The 16,459-nt window shown below is 46.0% G+C and overlaps 1 protein-coding gene across 1 annotated transcript in view; it reads left to right on the forward strand.

The window, feature by feature from the left end:
• The window catches only part of ADAMTS18 (ADAM metallopeptidase with thrombospondin type 1 motif 18), a 147,413-nt gene extending 131,226 nt beyond the window's left edge, over window positions 1-16,187 (forward strand). The window contains exons 19-23 of the mRNA XM_045892105.3: window positions 1,191-1,395; window positions 4,256-4,441; window positions 5,826-6,038; window positions 8,005-8,152; window positions 14,080-16,187. Of these exons, the coding sequence (XP_045748061.1) occupies window positions 1,191-1,395; window positions 4,256-4,441; window positions 5,826-6,038; window positions 8,005-8,152; window positions 14,080-14,195 (868 nt within the window). The 3' untranslated portion in view covers window positions 14,196-16,187. The remainder of the gene's footprint in view (window positions 1-1,190; window positions 1,396-4,255; window positions 4,442-5,825; window positions 6,039-8,004; window positions 8,153-14,079) is intronic.
• The last annotated feature ends 272 nt before the right edge of the window (window positions 16,188-16,459 follow it).

Genomic DNA, 16,459 nt, shown 5'->3' on the forward strand with positions numbered 1-16,459 from the left:
ATAGGAAAATGGTGAAATTAATAATCTCATAAATATGTTTCCTTGACATCTTACAAGACACAAATAATTACACAAATAAGGAATTATTCTATTTTGTATTCTCTTTCTTTAAAAGAATATGAATTATGCAGTGTTTTAGAACAACATCATCTAGAACTCATGTGCCATACTCTCTGCATGAAAGGAAAGGTTTTTAACTTCACACGTCGGGCTGGAGGGGTAAACCAGGGGAAAAAATTACAGGACTGGTAAAGGTGGCAGAAATGCAAATGTAAACCAAAAAATGTATTTGGTCTCAGGTTTTATTTCTTGAAATGAGATTTAGACTACTGGTAAACTAGTCTTAGACATCACTCCTATGACTGAAATGTGTAAGGTCATCTCTGGGGGATCTTTATGCCAGGCCTTCCAATCCTAGATTATCAATTGGTCAAATGCAGTCATTGGAAAGGATTAGTAGGTTCATTCACATGCACACCAAGTCTCAGAACACCGTGAAAAATGTGGTGTGGCAATCTCTCCATAAAGAACGCAAGGTTGTGTCTCTTAACTCATCCATGAAGTTGAAGAATAACCGAATAGTTGGGGGAACTGCCTCCTTATAAATAGTTTCTGTAAGACCACTGCTGAAGGGGCCCTGCCCTCCTGCAGGCATGTATGATGCATGTGCACCCCCCTCCCCTCCCATTGATCATTCTCCCCTCAGTCTCATTACCGTACTTTGTATTAACATCTATTATAGCCATCATCCCATAGTATTGTCCTTATTTGTTCACATATCCACCTCATCACTGTGTTGTAGGCTCCATAATGGAAAGAACATTGCCTCGTCCATTTTTCAACCCCGATGCCTGGGAGAGTCCATGGCACAAAGTGAAGATCCCAGTAGATTTGGCCGAATGAATGAATCGCTCAGGTTTCCAAATGGCACATGTTTCTTCCCTTGCAGAGAGCAAGAATGTGTTTTTGCCCAGAACTGTGTGATGATTAAATGTGACTTCCTCTCACTGGACCCCATTTGCATAGGCTTTGAAACCCAAAGAAAAATAGTTGCTAGGAGTCGCCCTTATTGGTTCTAAAATCAACCCAAGGCTTTCATCAGGTGGTTAAAGCTTATACAATAACTGCTTTGGAAGGGATGATGCAAAGCCTCAGCCTCATTGGAAGTAATTCTGGTTTTTCACTGCAAGCTGGAAGCCAGGCGAATGGAGTGTGTGCAGCCGGTCGTGTGCGGGGGGCCAGCAGAGCAGGAAGATCCAGTGTGTCCAGAAGAAGCCCTTCCAGAAGGAGGAAGCCGTGTTGCATTCTCTCTGCCCAGTGAGCACGCCCACACAGGTGCAAGCCTGCAACAGCCATGCCTGCCCACCGGAATGGAGCCTTGGACCCTGGTCTCAGGTAACTGGGCAAGACTTGGAGTCGTGAGCCTTGTTCCTTCTGGACAAAGATGGTGGCAAAAACAGGGGTGGTATCCTTGCTCCCATGAGGCACTCAGCTATTTATGCTTTCCCGGGAATCACACTGAGTTAATGTGACGAGGCATTTCAATTTGTATTTTTTTGTGATTTTTATGCAACCTGCAGATTGGAAGCCCCTGCATCACAGCTCAGAGTCTTCCTTTGAAGTCTAGAAAGTAGAGCATGGGGGCCATTGAGGCTAGATTCATGAGCACAGCTAGGAAGGATTTGCGTGTCAGTGGATTGGCAGACGAAAGGGCTACTGAATTCTCTAAAGCAAATAGAAAACACAAATATAAAAATGGCATAGGAAGGATATTCAACTCTTGGCTTCAGGGGAAAGAGCCATGGTGTTGGAGGGATCCAGAGGGGAGTCGGGTATAAAGTTTCCTATCATCACAAACTCCCAGTGAAAGGTAGAAAGTTATAAAGTCAGAAGAGGCACAGACCTACCCACCATTCACAGCCCTGAGGTGCTCAGTGGGGGCTGGGTTTGTCAGAGGTCCTCTCAGGTGGTGTCTGGAAGCATTTTTCACTGTCCCAGCATGGAGGAATGATGCTGTGGGCATCTATTTGGTAGAGATAAACATCCTACAGTGTCAGGGACAGCTCCCTGAAAGATTTATCTGGTCCAAGACATGCTGACGGTGAGAATTCTGCTCCGTGGTAACCCAGCCTCTGCTAAACCATGGAGGTCAAGCCAGCTTTATGGAATCATCAAAAAGAGGCAGGGGTTCTAACTGTGAAGCCAGGGAGAAGTCCGCGATCACATTTCCGCCATGCTTTCCTTTAGGGAACATTATCCTAGAGCACTGATTTCTGATTAAGGATCACAGTGTACTGCCCCATCCCCAATAGAGTTCAGATCAAAGCTGCTTTTTTTTAAATTATAGGACATGAGATTTTTTTTTTTTTTTTAAGATTTTATTTATTTGCGAGAGAGAGAATGAGACAGAGAGCATGAGAGGGAGGAGGGTCAGAGGGAGAAGCAGACTCCCTGCCGAGCAGGGAGCCCAATGCGGGACTCGATCCCGGGACTCCAGGATCATGACCTGAGCCGAAGGCAGTCACTTCACCAACTGAGCCACCCAGGCGCCCGGACATGAGATTTTTTAATGTTACAACTCTGGTAGGGGAATAAGGAGCTCCAATGGGAAAGAGTATCTTTGACATGCATTGGTATGCTTTAAAATGAAGGAACATAATTATGTATAGCAGAAGGTCAGTCGAAATAGGCTATGGTGTTATGTCCGGTCTCTTTTTCTGCAAGTAAGGAGGTACACTTTACAAGAGGAAAATTCAAAGGGCTGTTTTAGCCAAATGTGTGTGGTAGGCATGGGGGAAAGATTTGGGGGGCCGAGCAGTTCCAAATGTGACCTCATGAAGAGGAGCTTTGGTTCAGAGTTTGCCCTAAATTTGACATGGAAATATTTTAAGAGAGTATTTTAGGTCCTTGGTTTTTTGTTTCGTTGTTGTTTACTAAGACCAAATGTGTCCTTTTGGGAACATCTTCCTGACAAATTTGAAAGGAGTCCCTCAAACTTTGTTACCTCAACCTGTTCTTCCCTTAGAGACCATGTCTCTGAAACCTTCTGGGAAGCAATTTTAAAATGTCTCATCGTTCTTAAAATAATTTAAAAAAACAGGAACACATAAAATAAGAATTCTATTGAAGAAGGGTCACCCTTGATATGCGTTAGTGGGACATCTCCCCGCCTGATGCCAGACAAACTTGTCTGCCCGTCTTCACTATGTAACAGCTGTTTGTTTGATCTTGGTCAAGTTCTCTAAGCTCCGAGTCTCAGCTGGCCCTTCTGGAGAACTGGACAATAGCAGTGATCTCAGAGGGTTGGTAGAAGGTTGTGGATACAAGTCAGTATGCCTGCCTCATCACATGGAAGGCATTACATTATTGTTCTCTGCTGCTGTGGTTTGCAGATTATAATATCGTCCCCATCATCCCTCTCGCTTAAGGATGTGAAGAGCTAGAAGTCATGTTGATCCTTGGGGGAGGCTTGGACTTGTGCCTAGATGTTTGCATGTTGACAAAGAGCCGAGGCAAGAGGGGCACCTCTCATATGGCTCTTCTCAGAAACTGAGGCCGGGGAGGGGACGTGTCCCTTGAGGGCAGATCCAGACCTGGAGCCTACAGCTTCCAAGCGACGCTGACAAGTTTTTAACTACTCATCTGGAAGCGAGGAGATTCTCCTCTCTCCCCGCCCCCCATATGTTTCACAGAGTTCTTGGGAAGGGCAAGAAAGTAAGACTGCAGGAGTGGCCCATCAAGCAGGTTCATTCACAGACATTCACCCAGTGCTTCTTTCTTTATTCCCCTCTAGTTAGCATGGAGCCCACCTCCCAGGCAGCAGGTGGGTAAGAACAAGGATTGCACACCCTGCACCCATTTTTATCAATGTCACAGTCTCTTGCTATTTTATGCGTGCATCTTTTTCACTTCCTGTCAGATGCACAATAATCCTCCTTAGCCGAGTGCCCAGACCGAGCCACCGTTACCCCAAAGAGCAGGCCCTGTACCATTCTCCCAGTAATCATGGATGCTGTGGAGAGGGAACCTCGTCTTCGGGCCTGGGCAACCAGCAGCCCCTGGGCATTCAGATGGTGAAGGTGAATGCTAACCTGCATTTACGGCCTCTAGAGAGAGGAAAGATTTCTCCTACGGAGTATAAGGCATTTGGTTTTAAAGCCTAAATATAGTTTGTTGACTCAGTTTTCAGCGTTCACCTGAAGAAAATCATGTGAAACGAGCATGCACATGACTTTTTTTCCCCCTCCATCTCCAGTGTTCCAAGAGCTGCGGGCGAGGGGTGAGGAAGCGTGAAGTCCTGTGCCAAAGCTCCCCCACGGCAGAGAATGTCCCGGAGACCCTGTGCTCCAGCAGCCCGAGGCCCGAGTCCCAGGAGGGCTGTGTGCTAGGACGATGCCCCAGGAACACCCGGCTGCAGTGGGTTGTGTCTTCCTGGAGTGAGGTAGGAGTTGCAAGTTCCTACTGCTGGCTTGTGTGTTTGACTGCTCAGTTCACCCACCAGCGCCCAGAGGCTCACCCCTCCTCGTTCCACACACACAGCAGGTGCCTACTAATGATCTGTTTTTCCCTCCGGACTCTTCATCAAACCCTGACGAAGCACCCGTCGCGCTGAGCGGGCTCGTGCCTGGGTGTGAAAACAGCTCCACCCCGTGCGTGTGCATAGCAGCTCGGGTAGGGGGTGCCGAGTGCTGCAGTGGGGGTCTGTGATGCCACGGGTAGAGCTCAGGGTCCCCGAGCCCTGCCACCAGGGGGAGTCTTTGTCAGGAGAGACTTTCCGGGGAGTGTGAGGCTGAAGGATGGGCAAGAACTGGGCAAGGGTGGGGTTGAGGGAAGGTTGTTTCAGACGGAAGGTGTGCCCCATACGACGGCGAGGGGAAAGAAGGTGACACAACCCATACAGTGGGGTGAGGGGGTGGTAGAAACCGAAAACTTGACCAGGGCCCCTGGGTTGGGACCACTTAGCACCTAGAACAATCCAACGTAAAGCAGGCAGCCCCCCAGACAGGCAAGGCGCCCACCGGCAGATGCTGTGATTGGGACTCAAGAGGAGTGTTCCAGGAGTGGAGAGAAGCAGCATCTTCTTGAGTTCCTAAGGAGGCCATTGTCACCTTCGGGCATATGTGGGTGGAGGGGAGAGGGAGCCGTGAAGATGTCTCCTGGATTTCTGGCTTGCGAAACTCGGGTGCATGCACAGCCAGAGGAAATGTGAGAAAAGGAGCCCAGCCTGAAGCCTGCCCCAGTAACTGATGGGACGGGGGTCTCTGCTCTGGAGGAGATCGCAGTACCAGGAGGAAGACAGAGGCCGGGATGCAGAACAGGTCAATAGTGGGGATGGTGCGGTGGAGGTGGGGCTTCTACTCCAGCAGCCCCTGGGTCTGGCCATCGGTGTCCTTTTATTCCGTCTAAATGATAAGTAACCCACATAGCAATGCATCCACCTCTCTTCCCACCCATTTTCTTTGAGATGTTACAGCCTAATGGCTAAATGCACAGGTGAATCAGATTTACCTCCACTATTTACTTGGGCTGTGACCTTGAGCTAGCCGCTTACCCTGGCAGAGCCTCGCTGCTGGACAGTACCTCATTTTGCCTCATTTCATGGTGCTGACAAGCTCTGAGACGTTGGGACAGTTAATCGAATTCTCTACCCTCTGGTTTCTTCACAGTAGCATGAGGGACATGGTTGCCTTGTCTTTAGGATCTTTGAGTACCTGTGGTTCACCTGCAATGATCCCATTCCTAGAATTTCACGTGGATGGGCCATCTGTTCAGCAGACTTGACCGTGGAGCTCTGCACACCTAACGCCCCCCTTCTTGGCTCCTAGTGTTCGATGACCTGCGGTTTGGGTGTGAGGAAGAGGGAGATGAAATGCAGCGAGAAGCCCTTCCAGGGAAAGCTCATCACTTTCCCGGAGCGAAGGTGCCGCAATATTAAGAAACCAAACCTGGAGTTGGAAGAAACCTGCCAGCAAGGGGCTTGTCCCGCCCGAACGGGCTTGGGCGTAGCAGCGGGATGGTATCCATCACCATGGCAACAGGTGAGCACCCGCAGATTTCCGTGAGATTCTCAGAACGGGGGCAGCCCCCCAGTGGCTGCTGTGGGGGACTCGTCCAAATGGAAAGACCAGAAGCTCAGGTCCCAGAGGCTCAACGACTTGTGATCTTTGGCCAGCCTCATCACCGGTGTGGCCCTGGGCCGCTCCCGTCATCTGGGAGCTTCGGCTTTCACAGCTAGAAAATCAAGATGATAATGTCTTGAAGAGCTGATTTTTTTCATGAGCACCTAAGATAATATAAAGCACTTAGTCCAGGCTGGTCACATGGTACCAAATATTCACTATTGCTCTGCTCTCAAAATCCCCACGAGTCTTCTGTATTCTAGCAACATTGCTCATAGCCTTGACTCCTTCGGTTTTTATGTCATGTTGCTGAATGATGTAATAATTCATTTGTTGAAATTTTGTCCCTATTTTGTAGAGGAAGCAGGGAAAGCTCCAAGTTGGTCAATTCAGGCAAGGACCCCCCCCCCCCAGCTCTTAAACCCATTAGATGTTCGAGGCACCCTTTTTCTCAGAAGACTTGGTTCTGATTGGCTGGGTTGGTGTGTGAAGCAAAGTCTGAGAGAGAAGCTGTGTTGTGGTCCTTGTCCTTTCCAACCAACAGATGTCAGAACTCGCTGGCTTGAGAAGTGCTGCCCACCCCATCATTAAACACGGGCTGGGTGGGGGCACGTGCAAGCACAAATGCAGGCCTATAGATTTGTGTCCGTCAGTACACAGAAATACACACAACGTAGAATGTGTGTATTTATGTGGGTCTGTATACACCAATGTGTGCCTATGTATTTGTAAGTAAACATACATACACATGTGTATATAATGCGCGTGTGTGTATTGGGGAGGATCTGAGAACTAAACCATGAAGAAAAGCAAAGGAAACTAGTGTGATTGTGTATCTCTTAATCGGTTACATGCTATTTACATCACTCTGGACTTCTTTTTCAAATTTTATCACTGTCTTTTTTAAGAGATTTGGAAATTGCTTCATTTTAAGATTATTTAGATCAGGTATCAGCAAACAATTTCCAGCAGGCCAAATCTGCGCCCCCTCCAAGCCCCGCCTATTTTTTTGTAAATAAAGTTTTATTAGGACACAGCCATGCTCTTTTGTCTACATATCGCCCATGGCCCACAAACCTGAAAATATTTACTATCTTGCCCTTTACAGAAAAAGTTTGCCAATTCCTGGTTTAGATGATAACAGTCCTACAGCTGTATACCTTTAGCTCTTGGCGTTAAATCCAAAACTCGTATGTTTTCCATCCCTGCATATTTTTTCTTCCCAAAAGCAGTCCATATAAAGATGCTTGTCCAAAATGAACACTTCGCCTATCTGTAATAAAATAAGAAAAATAAGAATAATGTAGTGAATTTTTAAAAGCAAAAAAAATTTTCCTGATATTTCATTTGTTATAAAAGTTGATAGTGATTGAACAGTGAAATCACTGACTTCTAGAAAGCACCACACCCACTGTGCCAACTCAGAATTTGGCCAGGCACCGAGGGCAGGATTCCAAAGCTGTCTCGGAAGTAGTATTTCTTCGCTGTCCTAATGCTGAAGCATCCCCTGCCCCCCACTATTGCATCTGCAGAGATTATCTGGAATTCTTTAAATACTGTGATGATTTGTTCGGCGTCCTTATGGCAGCTTCTGTATTTCTGGAAGCTCTCTTCTTTATGAGTCACTGAACTGGAGACACTCTCTCTGGGGCGAGATAGATAGCATTTGCCTAAGACCCCCTTCTAATCAGATCACATGGCTGTTGTGTATTAGACTGTGGACGTGAGCACACGTGCTGGGCTCTGGCCAATCCCCCCTTCATCAACAGGGCACCCGGGTCATGGCATGAAGCCTGGAGATCCCTTCTGTTTGACATCACTGACCTCCAAAAGGACAACCTCCAGCTGAGCGTTGCTGACTCCTAGCTCTTTCCCTCTTCTGCAGTGCACGGTGACCTGCGGAGGGGGTGTCCAGACCCGCTCAGTCCACTGTGTTCAGCAGGGCCGGCCTTCCTCAAGCTGTCTGCTCCATCAGAAACCTCCAGTGCTGCGAGCCTGTAATACAAACTTCTGTCCAGCTCCTGAAAAGAGAGGTAAAGGCCCCCCCCACACACACCAGGCAGTTTTACTAGTGTTCAGAGAATTTTTCAAAAACCTGTTTTTGAATTTTTCAAAATCCTGTTTGGTTGTACAGTTTATTCCTTGCAACAACTCCAGCGGGTGCCATTCACACCACTGCGTGTGAACAGTGCTCCGCACAGGTGTACAATCTGCTCAAAATGACCTTGTTTGCACACCTATGCAGGGAACATTTTATTCTATGATAAGGCTTGTTAGCCATTAATTCTTACTTTTGAAAGGGGGAAATAGTCATTTTGCAAGTCCATTTTTTAACACTATTTTAGTTAAATAAGAAAATGAAAAAGTATCCACCCTGTGCCAGAGATTACACTCATCAGGGGCAATGTAGGCATGAAGGGGAATTGTCCTGGAACTCACACTTTAATTAGGGAGGCAGGTAAGTTGCAGTCAGTCAGTGAATGTGCATCGTCCCAGGACCACACCTTATGTGTTTCCTTAGTTACAGGCCATTCTAACAAAGTGTAACATGTGCTGATGGGAAAATGGGAAATTGAATTATCTGAGTGAACTACACTGTTTCACTAGCCCAGCTTACTTCAAAGTAATCTGACAAACACACCAGGAAGAGTCTCCTCTCCCCCCCCAATCAGATTTCCTTGTGCTAAAGAATTATGTTCCACCATGTACCTACTGCGTTTTCTTTTCATCCAATCACGGCTTTTCCAAGACTGTTTCGTTTCTTACCCTGTGCTTTCCAATCTGTGGTGAATCAGATTCAGGACTTTCACTCACTGGCTCTCCCTTGTCCCTACCACTTCGCGTGTCTTGTTTATCTGCGTGCTAGAGCCGTAGCTCCAGGCCCTGGGCATCGGTTTTCCCTCCTCTTCCCTCTCTCCTTCCTTATCTGAGGCTTGCAGGAGATAAGAGAACTAGTAATACAACTGCTGCTCAGAACCACATCACTTCCAAGGCAATGCTGGAATTCTCCAAACCGGCAGCCTTTTTTGGCAGAAAGCTTTTGGGGGAAGAAATACACCTTTTGAGCAAGTGGTCATGTACTTGCGAACTGTCCCCTCCTTTCTTCCCCCTTGGTGACTTCTCCTCCCCGCCCCCCTTCAGTCAGATGTCCCCAGACAAACCCACACATGCCAAGAATCAGAAGTACAGGCCCCCTAGGTACTTTGAGACAGGCTTAAGGACAAGGGCCGACCATGAAAATTGCTCAGCGGTATCTCCTGGGTACGAGTGCTAGGTGGGGAGAGCCAAGACATATGTTAGATCCAAGATCGGGGGGAGGCCTTTGGTGTTACTATTTTGTTCATCCAGCACCCCGCCTGGCACACCATAGATGCTCAATGCGTGTTAAGTGGAAGATTGTGAAGTACCGTGAGGTTCTCTCCTTCCTTCAAAGCCAGGTCACTAAGCACCTGCTGTATATCCCTAGCATTCTTCTAGAGATAAAAGAACAAGGCAATATCCTGTTCCTAAGCTACAAGGAGTCAGTGTCTCAAAGGAGAAGGAAGATACAACAACAGATACGAGTGGTGGAGTGTTACCAGTGTTATAATGGAGGTCAGGTCTCCGTGGGTTGCAGGGAGGGGGCCAGTGAAAGATGGTGGTATGAGAAAGGGTTATTAGAAGAAGGATGTCTTTCCATGCCTCTTGACTAAGGCCTCTTTTGTGAAGAGGAGTAAAGTAAGAAGGCAGATATGAAAGACACAAGCCTGGGTATTTCTTCTTGGCCAAAATGGGGCCTGTGGTTTTTGCAAGTTGGAGGCCTCCTCCCATTTCCATCCCAAATGCAGGGAGAGTGGCATGCCCAAATTACTGCTGGGTTAGTCTTCCTTCTTAGATCATTGGCAGGGTGACCACAGGTGGAATTGGAGTGTGTTTTCTAACACTGGGGTTTCTACAAGCATTAGTGGGCAATAAGCCAACCCCTGGTGCATTAGGGAAGAGCTCTTGGAATGTTCTGAGCCTTCCATGATGGGCCAGGTTTTTGAGGCACCGTCTTCCCCTCCAAGAGTTGAGAGAAGACGGTTCTGCCCAGATTGGCATCGTCCTGTCCTGGAGGACAGCCATGTGGGTGTGCCATCTCTCAGCCCCCCACCCATGCTGGAAACCAGTCTAGGGCCCTCACTTCATGCCATCATCACTATGGGATGCTTTACCTGGGTCTTCATTGGATCTAAACCAGTCTAGGGCCCTCACTTCATGCCATCATCACTATGGGATGCTTTACCTGGGTCTTCATTGGATCTCCACTTTGGGAGAACATCCTATGAGCTGGCCTTGTGCGCATTTTATGTGTAAACCTTCTTCAGAATAGAGGGAGGCCTCGGGCAGTGACATCACTCATCACTGTGTCGTGACTGGTTGTTGACATAGTCGGGAAGAGGCCTGGGTTGCAGCCTAGGGGGATTCAGTGGGGGATGAGCAGCACCCAATATGAGTAAGTTTACTCCTCATGGAATCTCACATCCTCACATGGAGAGGGGGCGGGATGGGCGTATTGAACAGCGGCAGAAGCAAGGACTCTGACGTCACCAAAAGGATTTGAGTCCACACGCTGCCATATACTGGTTTGTGGCCATGGGCAAGCTTTTGAACTCTTTATAAAATGGAGAAATGCTTACCTGAAAAGATCATTGAGAGTTAAGTAAGATGCTTCAATTTTTCCGCATTTATTTAGTACTTACCGTGAACCAGGATCTGTTCTGGTGCCTGATTGTAGATAGAAGAGTGAACAAAATGTGCAAAGTTTCCACTTTATATCTGGAAACAAACAAAGAAGCCAATCAATAAATATACAATCTCAGATAATAAAGTAGAAAATAAAACCGAAGCAGGGTATAGAGAATGAGAATGGGGGGTGAAGACGGGGGTGGGAAAACTGGTTTAGGTAGACTAGTCAGGCAAGGATGATGTGGATGATGTGATATTTAAACAGGGACCTAAAGATGACCTAAAGGAAGGTGAGCTATGTGTATGTATCTAGAAGGAGAGTGTTCCTGGCAGGGGCAACAGCACATGCAAAGGCCCTGAGGTGGGAATGTGTGAATCTGATCAAGGAACAGCAAGACACCTGGAGTCAGATGTCTAAAGTGGACAGGGGTTAGGTGATTAGCTGAAGCTGGTCCTGGAGGCGTTTTCAGTCTTCGTAAGGACGTAAGATTTACCTCTGAGTGAGGTGGATGCTGATGGAGAACTTGGAGCAGAGGGGCAGTGGGATTGGACTTGTGGCAAGATCCCCGGCAGTTACACAGAGAAGAGCGTAGGGGCCCAGAGCTGAAGGAGGATTTGTCCTCTCTTGGTAGGCGGGAGGTTCCCTTAGAGCAGCGGCTATAGTGGGAGAGGCTGGGTGCTGGTATATTCTGAAAATTGAGCTCATGTACGGTATTTGTCAATTGTTTGCATGCAGGATGTGAGGCAAAGAAAGAGGACACCAGGGTCATCCTCAATAGCATACATAAAATACGTGACTGACCACAGAAGCTCAAATCACCAGCTATGAGAATAACCATAATCAAAAACACAGTGCTCATCTTGATGGCGCATTGACACACCTCCCTTCTGCTTCCTGACTTAAAGTTAGCTCATAGCAGAAGCTGCAAAATCCCATTTTTTTTTAAAGATTTTATTTATTTGAGAGAGAGAATGAGATAGAGAGAGCATGAGAGGGGGGAGGATCAGAGGGAGAAGCAGACCCCCTGCCGAGCAGGGAGCCTCACGCGGGACTCGATCCCGGGACTCCAAGATCATGACCTGAGCCGAAGGCAGTCGCTTAACCAACTGAGCCACCCAGGCACCCCTGAAATCCCATTCTTAACTCAAAAGGAGTAAGAGTCGATACAGCAGTACCGTTAGGACCATGGTTTTAGTGATCGGTTTTTATCCTGATGCAGTTAATCTTTGCAATTTAAATAGAAACTGATTCAGACGTACATTCTGATTGATTAGGCTACCTGCTACTTGGCTGGGATAGAAGACACTGTACAAGTATATATTAAAAATAACTGAAGATGAAAATATAGATACATAGGCAAACAGTTTAGACGGGTGTTCATCTCACGTCTGACTTGTATCTTCTCCTGGGGCCCCACCCCTGCCCCCATGATGGTCTGCATCAGTACGCCTTCTTCTAGAAGCTCAGGGCAAAAAGCTGATCATCATTACTGATTTTTCTTTTCTCTCTCATACCTTTACCAACCTGTCAGAAAGTTCTCTAGACTCTATATCCGGGAGTTATTGAAAAGAAAAAAGAATGATCTGAGTTCACCTTTCTACCCAAGTTGAGACGTTGTAGGTTTCATATTGGTTGTTTCAGCCATGAGGGTTACAGGGAAACTATTTTTTCAACAAATATTTCCTGAGCAGCTACTTTGTGACAGGCATTAAGCATTGGGAAGAAAGTAATGAAAACAGTAGGCAAAACCTCTGCTCTCAAGGATTTTACATTCTAGAGAGGAGCAGACAGCACAGAATAGGATGAGTGCTGATAGACCCAAGGTAGAAAAATAAAGCAAGGTGGGGAGTAGGGAGGCCACAGAGCACGCTGCTTGTATGGGGGAGTCTGGGAAGGCCCTACTCTCAGTGACCTTCAAGAAGAGACTTAAAAGAAGGGGTCTGGATGTCTGGGGGAAGCCACAGTGTGCCTGGCATGTTAGGGCATCTGCCAGGTGTCCCATGTGGGGGAGAGGATGAGCAGAGGATGATGAGGTCAAAGAGAAGTGGGGGAACCAGATCCTAGGGCCTTGTCGGCCATTTTAAGGACTAAACCTTTCACTCTGGGTGGATGGAGGGGCCAGAGGGAGAGTTTGGGGCTGAGACATGACATGAACTAACTTATCTGTTCAAAGGATCAGTGGGGCTACTATGAGATGGGTTGGGGGCTGTGTTTTAGGCAGAAGAACCAAGGCAGGGGGAAGGAACTGTAGGCAGTTCTGAATCAGAAGCAGGATTCAAATCGATAGGAGAGCTGAGAGCCTGGCATGCCATGTCCAAGGGCACAAAGCAGAGCTACGTAAGGATAATTTTGGAAGGGGGTGGGCGGGGTGCCTACAGGCCGTAGGGGGCGTTGGGCAAGGTGAAGGTAAAGTGACTTTTGAGCCTTGCACAGAGGAAGGGGAAAGCACTTCCAACCATGAATGAGAAGACTTATTCATGTAGAGGGTAGACCATAAATTACTTCTGAAGTCACAATTCCTTGAGAATCCAGTAAAATGACTAAGGCCCTGACTCCTAAAATGTGCACTGAGGTTTTTATAAAGAAAATCTTACATACAATTTCACATGCCTTCTGTGTCTAGTGAGGCCCTTCTGGGTGAGAATCCCTGATGTACAACGTTCTGCTCCCAGTCCATAATCCCATCTGTCAATAGAAGAAGTCAGGACTGGAGTTGACTTAAATTCACTCAGTTGCAAATTGGCTAGGAGATTTATTTAAATCGACCTAGAGTATTGCAGCTGGGCCTCAAATGCAGGTGTGCTGACTCCCCATATCTTAGGCCTCCTGTTCCCCAAAGTAAGGTTCCGTGGACCCAGCAGCAGCAACAGCACCTTAGCTCTCACCCCAGACCCTCTGAATCAGAAGCAGTGGTTTATCAAGGTCCCCAGGGGATTCCTCACATGCTGTGCAAGGGAAGCAAGATGGTGGCTCCCAGGCTATTGGGAGGATCAGACATGAATCTCTGGCTGGATTTGACATTTTCTTTTAACATCCACTCTCCCCCCCTCCTGTTAACATTTAGCTAAGGGTCTTAATCCCTTTTGATGTCATAATCCTGCATCCCTAACCCTCCCAGCAAAGTCCTAGTGTATAAGGAGAACTCAGAGGCACAAGGCAGGTGCATCCAAGGTCTTTGACCTGTAGGCTCTCACCTTAAGAAAAAGGCTAAGCTTCCTCCTAAGGGGTGAAATATTTTTTCTCTCACTGCAGAAGATCCATCCTGTGTAGATTTCTTCAGCTGGTGTCACCTAGTTCCTCAACATGGTGTCTGCAACCACAAATTTTATGGTCAGCAGTGCTGCAAGTCATGCACGAGGAAGAGCTGATCTAGACACCCTCCCCAACACCCGAGGGCCAGGCTCTTCCCTCTCGCCTCTGGAGAGACCAGCGACGATTCACATTGAAAGCTAAACCCTGCAGACCAGCCATGCACTGCAGCAGAATCTGTGGGGCTGGCTCTCGAGGACAGACAGGCTCCCTTATCCACTTCCCCAAAGCACATGGTACTCTGAAGCACTTGAAAACGGGAAGCGAGCACAAAATGGACTTCCAAAAGACAAGACAAGATAACTTTGATTTGCACTGTTCCAATGAAAGAAGTGATGAATCACACTGACAGACGTCACGTTTTCATTTTGACAAAGTGAGAATCTGGTCAATGTTGGGAGAGACTCTCCCTTTGAACTTCAAGGGTTCCATGGCAAAGACTCTGTGTTGAAAAGGTCCTTGAAGACTTCGGGTCAAAGACGGAGCCTTGGGGCCATCAAATGTGGATGGAACCCATTGCCTGACTGTTACTTGGAGCTCCCAGTGTGCCTGACACTGTGGACAGCCCAGAGTGGCAGTTACCCAGGAAGCCAAATGGTGCTCATAACTGTGCTTGCTGCTGGACTAGCAAGCTTCATGTTATGTTTATCTAGTGTGCGTGTGTTGTTTTTATTATTTTGTTTAGAGTATATTCCGCTTCTGGAGAGTCTCCAAGACTAAAATTCACAACTTGAAAAGTATTCCGAGGAATATTCTGAAAACAGGGCAACATGGACTATTTGAGATCTGCATTTAATTGAAACTCAGACTCCAAAAAAAAGCCCACAAACTCACATAAAAGGCAAATGTTGATGTCCTACACGGTATATCAACCTCGTAACTTTTGGTGCTAGCTGAACAAGTCCACGGGAGCCTCTAGTCTGCTCTTTGGGGGTCAGAATTGGTAAGATGTTCATTTGTGGTAAAAAATCCAGGAGGAGCAAAATAGCAGTGTTTTGAAGGAGAGTAGACCATCATTTATAAGGCTCCCTACATACTGTCAGAGAGCTGCTTGGGAAATTAAAGACCACTTGTGGTTTTTTCCTACCAACTGTCATGTTTAAATTTTCCCTAAGATTTAGTTAACAAGAAAAAAAGAGTGGCAATAGAAAAACCCATCTTGTTAAGTTAATATTAATATATCATAATAAGCCAAGATCCTTCGATGAGTAAGAATATTTTATAATCTTTCAGATATTTTCAGTCATCAGAAGCCAGCTGTTGATAGGCACTAATGAGCTTAAAATTGTTCTCAATTGGAAAATACCACACTATTTTGCCAAAACCAGAGTAACTTACAAGACTGAGTCCTTCTGTAATTTTTTGAGATGTGGTTAAAAAGGGCATATTTATATAATTCTACTCTATTCCTCAATTCCTTTGATGAATGTAACCCAATTTTACTGCTTTATAAAGTCTCAATTCAAACAGGGATTTGCCAGCTCAGCACAACCAACTAGACAGTGGTTTGTTAAATTTAGAGCATCCTTTGTTCCCATTCTAATTAAAATCATGTGTTCTTGAATCTCAGAGAAATAATTAGAATAGTCTCTCAATCCACTTGGCTTGGCCTAGAGTAGTGGCCATTTTATATCAGAAACACAGCTCCACATCACCCACCCCTCTGCCCTCTGAAAAATTGCAAGTTATTTGTTTCTTTATATAATGATCATTTTATTATTTTATGGAAAAATTAATTTATTAATAGCCTATTCTTATGTGTTCTCACTTGCTTCTTTAAGTGATATTAATTCTGAGGAAAAATCTTGAATAAAACAATGGGTTATAGAGAAAAGTCAAAATATATGTGTAATATTTAATTATTTTATAAGTTTTATAATAAAGTGTTCTGTTTCTTTATCTGTGAAATTTGTTAAGTTCTTGAATAAGGTAGAGAGGTCAGTTACTTCCAAGATCATTTAACTGTATAAATGTTGAATAGGAATCTCAGTACTTTCTCAATGAAAAGTTGGAAAGATAAAATACTCATTAATTGATTTTTCTTGCTTGTGTCTGAGAAAATTAGAAACCACCAAAAGTCAGGGTGAGATGGAGGATGTATTTAGCATCTTACAGAGATACAGAGTTATTTTTTCCTGCTCTAATGCTTTGTCAACATTTATGGAAATCATCCAAGTTAGATAAACCTACCATAAGCGTAGTTGGCTTTCTCCTTTATTTTTTTCCATTTGAATGGCATTCTGGTGAAATCCTTTTGCAAAAAGAAAGAGGGGAAGGAGAAAAGGAAGAAAAAACAAATTAAAAAGCAATTGTTTCAGGTTTT

This window comes from Mirounga angustirostris, unplaced genomic scaffold, assembly GCF_029215605.1.
Source record: "Mirounga angustirostris isolate CCGP_5_RB_7025 unplaced genomic scaffold, mMirAng1.0.hap1 SCAF_16, whole genome shotgun sequence".
NCBI classification, from domain to species: Eukaryota; Metazoa; Chordata; class Mammalia; order Carnivora; family Phocidae; genus Mirounga; species Mirounga angustirostris.